The sequence below is a fragment of the Emydura macquarii genome, unplaced genomic scaffold (assembly GCF_026122565.2).
Source record: "Emydura macquarii macquarii isolate MOO-44397 ecotype Brisbane River unplaced genomic scaffold, CSIRO-AGI_Emac_v2 contig_3220, whole genome shotgun sequence".
NCBI lineage: Eukaryota > Metazoa > Chordata > Testudines > Chelidae > Emydura > Emydura macquarii.
The window spans coordinates 10,084,152-10,094,787 of record NW_027133357.1 but is presented as its reverse complement, the minus strand read 5'-3'; the positions used below and the strand labels follow the sequence as shown (position 1 = coordinate 10,094,787).

General features: G+C 52.1%; 1 protein-coding gene across 1 annotated transcript; it reads left to right on the top strand.

Moving 5' to 3' along the window:
* The first annotated feature begins 417 nt into the window (after positions 1-417).
* On the top strand, positions 418-10,247 carry LOC137142410 (Krueppel-like factor 15). The gene is made up of 3 exons (XM_067531775.1): positions 418-646; positions 4,674-5,728; positions 9,784-10,247. The coding sequence occupies exons 2-3, from the start codon at positions 4,797-4,799 to the stop codon at positions 9,962-9,964; spliced, it is 1,113 nt and encodes a 370-aa protein (XP_067387876.1). The 5' UTR covers positions 418-646; positions 4,674-4,796; the 3' UTR covers positions 9,965-10,247.
* The last annotated feature ends 389 nt before the right edge of the window (positions 10,248-10,636 follow it).

The window sequence follows — 10,636 nt, the reverse complement described above, 5'->3', positions numbered from 1 at the left end:
AAATGACCCCACAAATACCTTTGTAAAACTGGCTGTTAGCTGTCCCCACCTGTCCTTACTGGGCGGGTAGAGAACCAGTACCTCAGGTCTTGTCCCTTAATGACCATATTGTTATACTTCATTAGCCAGTGTTCCTTAATTAGCCTCTTCATTGTTATCCTCGAGTTAGAGGCATTGTCTGTCACCAGTGTCACCGGCTGGGTGTTCACAATTAGCTCTGAACTGTTAATTAATCGTAGCCTCCCGGCTGCTGGGATTATGGCATTTCTCATCCGGCGGATTATTGCGCTGCCGCCCTTAATTAGTCCGTGTGATGATTAGTGAGCAGACCCCACTAATTCCCGGGGGGGGGGTGATGACCCTATTTTTTATTAATGACCCCTTGACTCACCCCCCCCCCTTTCCCCTCCCGGTGAGTAGCGCCCAGCCGAGAGGAGGGTCCCGTCTCTGCCCCGCACAGGCTGCGCCCAGGCCGGCCGCGGGCCAGGCGAGCCCCAGCGGCCGCGCACCAATGGGGCTGCGGGGAGCGAGCCGAGCCCTCGGCGGGGCGGGGCGGCTCCGGCTGGAGCTTCCCGGGGCCGGCCGGTGTCATGTGAGCGGGCAGCGCCGGCGGTGCCAGGCCAGCATGGAAGGGAGCAGCCGGCGGGTAAGGGGCGTCTAGGGGGTTGCGCTTCTTCCAGCCCGTGGGTGCATTACAGCCAAGCCAAGCCGGCGGGGGTTCCCCGGGGGGTTCCCCGCAGCTGACCCCGCTCCCCAGGCGGGCCGCGGGACTGCGCTGACCCCCGCCCCCCCCGTGCAGCCGGCCTGCGAGAGCCGGAGCTCTGCACCCCCGGCCCGGCCCGGCCGGCGCGGGGAGGAGGGGCGGCGTCGCTGCGCTGCGCTGCGCTGGGAGGGGCGGCGCGCTGCGCTGCGCTGCGCTGCAGGCACGGCCGGGAGTAGCGCCTCGCCACGTGGGTGGGTAGGTGGGGGGTCTCCGGCCGGAGCCGCTGCTCCGCTCCCTGCCCCGGGCGCTGGGCTCGCCGCCTCCCTCCGTCCGCCCGCCCCCCTGCGGGTGAAGAAGCGGGGCCAGGCCGGCGAGAGGCGGGGAAGGGGAGTGCGCCGGGCTGCGCGGCGCGCAGGCGGAGGACAGCCTCGAGCTTGCCCAGGCGAGGTGGCGGGCCGGGGGGAGCCGTGTGTGGTGTGGTGTTGTGTGGTGCTGCGGGGCTCGGGTGCAGGAACCTCCCTCGCGGCCAGGGCTTTTAAAGAATCCCCCCCCCCCTCACCGGGGAGACCCAGCGGAGCGCTTCTGCCCAGCGAGTCCGTCCCCCCCCGGCAGGCAGGCAGGCAGGCTCCGCTGCATGCAGGAGTTGTGCTGCTTGCAGTCCCGGTGCAGGCATGCCGGAATGCGAGCTGCCTGCAACTCCCTCGGCCAGCTGCGTGTCGCTCCTGGGAGGCGCCCTGTCGAGAACTCCCCGACAGAAGAGCTGTCCAGTCAGCAGTGCCTGGAGGGAGGGAGGGACTTCGGGCCCCTTGCCATGGATGAGGGGGGTGGCACTGGCCAGGCTCAGCAGGGAAGTGGCATGGCCAGCATGCCAGCCTGGGGTTGCTGCAGCGTGCTGCTGCTGCTGCTGCTGGCCGAGGAGGCGCCGCTCCTTTGGATCGTGTGCATGCTTCATTTGCGATCGCTGCTTCCTCCAGCGAGTCCCTTTCCCTCTGAGAGCCTGACAGCCTGTGGGGCCTGCATGTCATGTGAGACTCCAGCTCATGGGACTCACTAGAGCCGGTGCTTGTGCTGCTCCATTAAATAATGCTAACACGCTGCCTCATTCGGGGGTCTCTGAAAGCACTTTGCGCACCACTCCTGCAACCCCCGGTGCGGTAGGACCGTTTTATAGCCCCCTTGTGCACAAGGGCAAACCCAGGCACTGAGGGGTTGGAGTGATTTGTCAGAGGTCACTGAGGTACAGGTCAAGAGATTTGCAAGATCACGCGGGAAGTGTGTGGCTGAGCCAGGGGTGGAACCCAGAGCTGAGCCCCAGTCCGTATTTCAATCATCATTCTCCTTTGTCTCGTGCAAATCTAACTTATTTTGTGGACCCCTTACACCTGGGATTCAGTTGGGAGAAGTTATCGCCTTGTCCTTTTTGCAGAGTAGTGTTTGCAGGCTGGTGTCTGTGTGTGCCCACTAGTCCTTGACTATTGTATCTGTGGGCATTTCTGGATCGGCTGTTACCTGCTATCTGGTCACTGATGTTGTTATTGGTGCAAGTGTCTTAGTATCATAATTTGTCATTTCTTGTGCAGTGGCTCAGAGGTCCCATTGTGCTAGACCCTGTACAAACATAGTACATTACAGTCCTTGTCCCTGAAGAGTTTATAGTAGTTTGCCATTTTGACACTTAGATCCTTTAAAAAGAAAGGCAGGGAATGTGCTCTAATGATGAGCGCAGGAGATTGGAAATGGGGACTTCTGGGCTTGGCTTGGTTCCCAGTTCTTGCCCGTTCTGTGACCTTGTGCAAATCACTTTACCTGTTCATGCCTTGGCTGTCTATCTGTGAATTCAGCATATTTGCCTACTTCACAGGGTCATTGGAAGGCTTCAAGTGCATTTAGATCTTCCCATAACAAAAGGTGCTATGGAGAGACAAGGTGGGTGAGGTCACATCTTTTATTGGATCAACTGCTGTTGGTGAGAGAGACTGAAGATATTACCTCACCCACTTTGTCTCTCTCATATCCTTGGATCAAGATGGCTATAACACCACTGCAAACAGAAGGTGCTCTAGAAACACAAACTATTAATGTTTAAAAAGTTAACCTAGTCCAGCAATATGCTTCGGTGAAAGTTGGCTCTGGTTTTTTTTACATGACATGTCTGTTAATAACTCTTGAATGTTGTCATCCATGTAGATTGACACTGTGAGTTTTAGTTAAAATGTAAAATCTAAAAAATGCTTCAAGTTGCTGTCTGTCATACCTGGCAAATCCAGAGTGTGTCTGTCTTAGGTGGCCTTGTTGGTCTGAGCCTTTTCTGGTGTTTCTGTCCTGGTAGTATCCCTGTGAAGTAGGACCATGCTAAGGAGAACTGAGGCACAGCGAGAGGAAATGACTTGTCCGAGATCTCACAGGCAGAGCCGTGACTTGAACTCAGTTCTCCCAAGTCAAGTTCCAGGCTAGTGCGCCAACCACTGGACCATCCTTGCTATCCTATGACTATGCTTCTCAGCTCCCCTTGTTGTTAGAGGGCTAAAGAACAAGAGTCAACTCACCTGGACTTTGCACCCTGGTCCCTGTCCTATCCCCAAGGAGATCAGTGCCGGATGGTTTCATGGAAGAACTGGCTTTTAAGGGGAGAATTGAAGGAGAATAAGGAACATGCCTTGTGTGCAGAGAGTGGGAATCTGTTCTAAACATAGCCAGCAACCTGAAGAGGAGGAGATCTGGGGAAGGATTGGGATTGAGAAGGGGGAGCAGGGGTGGAGGATGAAATGGGAGCAGAGCTATAGGCAGGGGTGGGACTGTGTAGAGACTTGAAGGTGAAGATGAGGCGTTAATGTGGGAGGAAAGCTGGAAGCCCAGTGTAAGGATCTGAAGATGGGATGGGGCAAGGCTGATATGGCCTACTGTTGGCTTCTATTCATTGTAAATCCTCCAGGAAAGAGATGCAAAATCATGCCGGGAAAGGTTTACAATGTTGCCAAAGGCCTTGAGCAATCTTGGGGTCTTTGTCCTACCTTTTGCCCTTGGCAGCTTCTGATCTAAGTCAGGTGCTTTTTTTATTTTTAAGGCAGGGCTCGCTAGAACTGGAATTTGCCTCTGATCTGCCGTACCTGACAGTAAGGGACTTGGGGAGATGGTGTTAGCAAGGACTGGCACAACTGGTTTGGACAGCTTTGAAAGAATCCCATGCCTTTGCGTGCTCCCAGGAAGTTAAGAGCTCACAAATGTTTCTAGCAGGGGTTTCCTTTCTCTCTAAACTCTCTCTGCTCCTTTTTAATTAGATCTTAGATTTTATCTCCTGAATCACCTCCCCCTCCTCATCAGGACTGTGCAAACCACCTCCCTCTCATTTGCTATTGAATGCCACCCCTCTGGCAACTCAGTGATTATTTAAACAGACGAGTGCTATCAGGGAAATATTTCATGAATGTGAAGGTGGCGGCTAATGCAAATTATGGGAACTAGGAAGAAAGCTTATATCGAATACTGTCTTCGATGCAAAATAACTGGGATGTGTGTTTGAGCAACAGAGCAATTTAGAAACAAAACAAAAAACCAACCGTGACTTGTGTGTAATCTAATTCAGTGGTTCTCAACCTTTCCGGCCCCCTTTCAGGAGTCAGATTTGTCTTGTGTACTACAAGTTTCACCTCACTTAAACTGCTTGCTTACAAAATCAGACATACAAATACAAAAGTGTCACAGCACATCATTACTGAAAAATTGCTTACTTTCTCATTTTTGCCGTATAATTATAAAATCAACTGGAATGTAAATATTGTACTTGTATTTCAGTGTATAGTATACAGAGCAGCATACACAAGTAATTGTTGGTATGAAATTTTAGTTCACTCGTGCTTTTTATGTAGCCTGTACCCCCGGGGTACACGTACCCTGGGTTGAGAACCACTGATCCAGTTGTTCCTAGATGTTTGCATCGGTAAATAATCTCCTTGGTGTCACTCCTTTGCAGGTGGGCTAAAGCTTTCCCCGCATCAGGATTACCTGCTGTACTGCTGCCTGGCTGAACTGTTAAACAGGCTTCCTACCCAGTCAATTTAACATCTTCACCTGCAGAAGGGACTGTGGTCAACAAATGGTCTCTGTAAATTGCAGTGAGCTGCTACCTGCTTCGGCTCCCCTGGCCACTTCAACTGTTGCCTCTTGGCTAGACAGCAGTGGTGATGCTCGTAAGACGAATATGCCGTCCTCCCTTTTGCCAGAAGACTATGAAGCGGGAGCGTCCGACCCTCTGGGTAGTTCTAGCTTTCTCCTTCACCACAGCAGCAGCCCTTCAGAAGATGCCTGCCTCCTGACGTCCAGGGTGAAGAAAGAAGGTGAGAAATCCCAAGCCACCATGGCTCATCTGAAGCTGCCTGACTTCTGCACTGACCCCTCCAGTGATTTCATCCCCACCCTAGAAGAGATTGAGGAGTTCCTGACGGAGAAGATGGAGATCCTCAAGGACGAGCTGAGTGAGAAACAGCCCATCAGAGGGAAACTCGGGATCAAGTCGGAGATCAACCTGGGCAGTTCTGGGGAGCAGCCTATGCCCAGGATGGCTCTGGAAGGGGAGGCATTGAGCTCGGCCGAGGCCAGGATGATGACTGGTGCCGCGGGCCTGTCCGTGCGTATTGGGAGCATCCCTGTTCTCCTCCAGATGCAGCCCGTCCAGGTGCACCATGAGAGCCTCCTGCCACAGAGCTCTGGGGACAGCGTCAGGGTGGCCCAGTTGGTGGTGGTCGTGCAGGGCCAAAGCCTGACCTCTGTCCCTCAGGCCGACCAGCCCCCCGTGACTGTCTTGGACCAAAAGTACGTCAAAATAGCCCCCGTGCCCATGGCTCAGAGGCCTGGGGTTGAGGCTGCCCCCAAGTTCAAGGTGGCCTCCCCTTCCGTCCTGCGTGTCCACAAGTGCACGTACCCTGGCTGCAGCAAGATGTACACCAAGAGCTCCCACCTCAAAGCGCACTTCCGGCGCCACACTGGAGAGAAGCCCTACACCTGCACTTGGCCCGACTGCAGCTGGAGGTGGGTGTGCGAGCAGAGCAGCCTGGTGCTCAATGTCGCCTTCCCACGGGCTTCTGGGCAGCCAAGCCACTTGCTGCCTGCTGCAGGATCTGGCCCTTGCTTGCATTTATATGAGCTAGCACAGGTCAAGTGTTGAGCCCCCGCATTTGGGACCAGGTTTTCAGGAGAGCTCAGCATCCAGCATGCTTAGGTCTGGATTTTCAGGGGAGCTAATTGTGGGTGCTGAGCCCTTGGAGATCTGTCCTATTCTGGGGCTCTGGCCCAGGCAGATGATGACTGATTGGACCTCTTTTGAAAATCACACAATTCTGCTTACCTTCTTGCATCTTTCCTGTTCATTGGCGAGATCACTGGCTCAGCTGTTATCTTGCTTGTTATCTCAGCTGGCTGTCTTTTAGATAGCTGGGATTGTGTGCTCTTCAAAGCTACACAGCCTCCTCTGCTAGCTGCGATGCTTTTGAGAGAGCAGATTCTAAAACGTCCCTGTCCCTTCAGTCTAGTAATCTTTTTTGGCACTTGGTCCCAGACTAAATATATAGCAAATCCCAGACCTCCAGCTGTAAATTTTCAGTCCTTGGCTTCCCCAGCTGTCGAACTCCTCTAGGTCATTTCGTACGCCGAGTGTGGTTTAACTGAGATCATAACTTTTAATACGGCGGCAAAGATTTAACTCGAGATATCCTGCCCTTTTTCTATGATTCAGTTTTTACAGTGAATTATAGAAAGCAGAGCTTGAGGAGGACTGGGGTAGAAAGGACATTTAGGTTAAATTTTCAAGAACACCCAAGTCCCATTGTAAGTGGTTTAGCTGGCTTGGTTCCTAAGTCACTCAGGTGTGTTTGAAAATGTTAGCCCATGTCTATTCCCTGGTTAGTGCAGCATTGTTGCCAGAGTTTCCTGTGCTTTGTCCATTTATAAACGTTTCCTCTATTGGGTCTCCTATTGCTTCCCTGAGGAACCAGTCAATAATCAAATTGCTCTCACTGTTTTAAAAAAAAAAAAAAAAACCACCAAAAAACTTGAAGTTTATCCTAAATTTTCCTTTACTTTTTTCTGGGGGGTCAGGTTGTACATATAGTCAGTCCTCTGCTCCATAAATCAGCCCACTCAGTCCCTTAATCGCTTTTGCTGCTCTTCTCTCCGTTCCTTTCAGTGTGCTGACCTCTTCCTGAATCTGACGTACCACAGGTTTCAGGCAATACTTCTAGGTGCAACCTCACCACAGCTCTCTGGAGGGGAGCTAATCGCTTTCCTGATCTCTTAAGCAATACTTCAGCATCCGCTTCCAGAAATTGCATTGGCATTGTGCCGCTTGCTGCATTGTGTTGCGGTTTGCTGTCTAACATGGTGTCCACTGTCTCCTTGTGGGAGCAGCACTTTGCTGGCTACCCCGTGTTCAAACATAGCAGTAGCTACAGAGGCCAAACTGCCCAGTGTAGATATAGCTCCAAGGGCTGATCATCGAATTCTCCCTCCCAGTCCTGCTTGCCATAGTGAGTTGAGATGTTGGAATTTGCTGCTCATTGTTACGCTAGAAAATAAGCCGGTGTTTCTCTGGGAAGGTCTGGAGACTGCCTTGGGATCTGTTTAATTTCTGTAGTGTTGTCCGAGAACAGACCGGCCGGCGCAGCATTTTACATCCCAGCTGTGAACTGACATGCTATCATCCTGAGCCTGGTGTGTAACTGAAGCTTCTTGATCCACATTCTTTTTGTATGTTTCAGCCATATGGAAAAACCCTTTTGTCTAATGCTTCTACCGTACGTGTCAGCGTCTCAGAGCTAGACTAGGGAGTAGATCCTCTCCTGTGCTCCGTGTGACCGGAGAACACTGCACGTTGGTCAGCACGAAGCATCCCGGTGATACCATGTCAGTTCTGAGGCTTCGTCGAGCAGATGGAGCCAAACCTAAGCTTGATCATGCTGATGGTGCCTGGGGATTTGGATTTGTGTGTGCCCAGTTCAGTGTGGAAGAAAGGGGGGTGGAGGAGAAATTGGGTGGGGATTTGAATGCACTTAAAGAGTGTTTTTGAGAGGCTAACCTGATCCACTTCATATTAAAGAACTGTGTCAGTGGATCTGTCCGGGTACTCCTTTGGCCCTCATCACGGTGCTATCTGGATCTTTCACGAACATGCTTCAGTGTAGAAACTTCCAACTTCCTAGAACGGTGCAACTGATGTTTGCAACCTTCCCCCTTTGAGTTCGCTGTTTACACTGGTTCCGGGACTGGACAGGACACCTGTCCCCCGATCAGAATCTAGCGCAGGCTGATCGTGGTGAGCAGTTGTGCCTCCTGCTGGCTGTTGATAGTTCATGAGAAAGGACCTGATGTCACCGTTAAAGGGAAACCAGTGCCCATATCAGGGAAATCGGTGCTGACGATATTGTGCCCTGGAGCAATTGCCTCCAAGCGCGAGAGAAGCTCATTGTCACTGACCCCATTCAACCCTTGACTTCTCTGCTGACGCTTCCAGCAAGGGAGTAACTAGGGCCAGTTGGGGGGGAGAGGGGAGGCTTTATGGTGTGGACACTTGGCCACAGGGAACTGGATTGAGATTGCTAAAATGACCCAGGCCACTGAACAGCTGCAGAGGGTAAGGACTGGCTTTTTGCTGACTGCTGCCCTGTTCTGGCTCTAAAGCAGTGAGCGAGAGGTGCAAACCAGTGTGTCCCATTACCACTCCCTGGAACCATCCAGTCCCCAGGGGTTTCCAGGCTCTTTGAACTGTGGCAGAGCGGGGTTCAGCTCCACACCCTCGTGTGCAGGCGTTTTCATTGTAACAAAGAAATGGGGCAGGAAGTGAGGCTGTATTAGACCATGGGTCGCATTTTCCTGATCCGGCAGGCAGGTGCCACAATCTCTGTTCTTCAACTTGCCCCGTCTTCCTAGCTGGGAACAGTCTGACTAAAGGAAACATCCTAGTCCCCTGTCCCGGGAATGGCTGTGTATGGACCATCCCTTTGGAAATGCTCGGTGGCAATCGTACCGTTATTTCTAATTATCTCAGTCCGGGGGAGAGAGCAGAGACATGAGTCAGGCCATCCTAACTGGGACGAAATTCTTGCTGCTGCCATTGCTTTGTTCCCAGCTACAAAATGGACACAGCCGTCCACATTCATCTCTGGTGCCACTCTGCCCAGGTCAGTGATTGATGGTTACACCAGGGATTAACCTGGGCCCAGTATGTGCTTATAGCAAAAGGGGGAAATGGCAGGATATGTGCTGTGGTTGTGGAAGGAGGAACTGCGAATCCTGTTCTGTATGGACGTCAGGCACACTGCACTCACCCCTGTGCCGTATTTCACAAAGGAGCTGAGGTTTCTTTAATGTCCCATGAGCTCTTTGATCTACTTAAGTGGAAAGCGCTGTGCAAATTCCAAGTATTATTACTTTGGCCTAGAAGAAGATTTCATTCTACCCCTTTGGTGCTGGCTATTTCTCTCTCTCTAGGTACTTACCTACGTCACATTAGTAGTCCAGCATCTCACTTTTGGATTCCCTCACTGGGATGTGTTATCCCCGTTTTATAGATGGGGAGCTGAGGGCTGATCTGTGCTGCAAAGTTAGGTCAGCTTAACTACGTCGCTCAGGGCTGTGAAAAATGGCATGCGCTGTGTGATGTAGCAAAGTTGGCTTAAGTCTCAGTGTAGGCACCACTAGATCAATGGAGGAGTTCTTCCATCAATGCAGCTGTGCCTTTTGGAGCAGTGGAGTTACTGCATCAATGGAAGAACCCTGTTGTAGTAAGTGTCTACATTACAGATGTGTCGCTGCAGAGTTTCTAGTGCAGGCATACTTTTAGAGACTAAGTGACTTGCCCAAGGTCACACAGGGAGTCTGTGGCAGGGGTAGGAATTGAACCTAGGTCTCCCGAGTCTGTCTGTCTGCTCTACTCACTAGGCCTTCCTTTTTAACCCCTTCCCAGTTCCCACAATGTCTTCTGCTGATTCCTGGCTTGGCCGTGGTGGCTTCAGGGAATGAGTCCTTCCCTAGGTTAGCTAGCAGTAATCGTGCAACCAAAGGAACCCAACGTGCTTCCCTTCTACCGGCAGGTTTTCCCGGTCGGATGAACTCTCACGCCACAAGCGCTCCCACTCCGGCGTCAAGCCCTACCAGTGTGTAGCCTGCGAGAAGAAGTTTGCCCGCAGTGACCACTTGTCCAAACATCTGAAGATCCACAGGGGCCAGCGCAGCTCTGGGCGCCGGACAGCTCAGGACAGCGGCAGCAGTTAATCCTTTCCTCCCACCTTGCAGAACTGGGGTGCAATCCAGCAGAGCCGGATACTGAGCTGGATAGCAAGTTTTCTGGTGTTTTGTTTGTTTTTTTCTTTCAGAGGAGGGGGGAAATGTTTTTTTTGTACCGACTGGAAAATCCAAAGTCTACCTCTACCCATGGGTGTCTTATTGTCAGGACTTGTCTCCAGTACTACCGTGCCACTTGTAAATACACAAGTATTTGTGAGCTAGTTAGGGGCACGAGTGGGAGGCTGGTTTCATAAAAGGGCTTGTTGAGTTAGTGGGTGTTGTCTGTCTAGGTATTTCTAATACTCGCGTCACCAATATCTGCCCGATACGAACTGAAGTGGGAACTAACTGGTTAACAGGACTTCTTCCTCAACCAGCATCCTGGCTTGCTGCCTGCATCTCCTCTGTGTCCCCTGCAAGTCAGATCAGTGTCCCAATGGTCCATCCTGTCGGGGGGAGCTGAAAGGGACCCTTCCTCCTGGCTGAGCCAATGGAGACCTATGCCAGGAGCGGTGGCTGGGAGATGCCCTTGCTTACAGATTGTACAGGGGGTATGGAAACTGACCGCCTCTGGTGACCTGTCCCGGTCTCTGCTTCCGCCACTCATTGACGAGGCCGATGTCCTTCTTGGTTAAATATTCTTTGTTAACAGTGTACAGA

Excerpts from the sequence above, each read along its gene's own strand:
- LOC137142410 (XM_067531775.1), top strand. The coding sequence starts at position 4,797 with ATGGTCTCTGTAAATTGCAGTGAGCTGCTACCTGCTTCGGCTCCCCTG. Across the intron at positions 5,729-9,783 it reads TGGCCCGACTGCAGCTGGAG|GTTTTCCCGGTCGGATGAAC; the intron begins GTGGGTGTGCGA and ends TTCTACCGGCAG.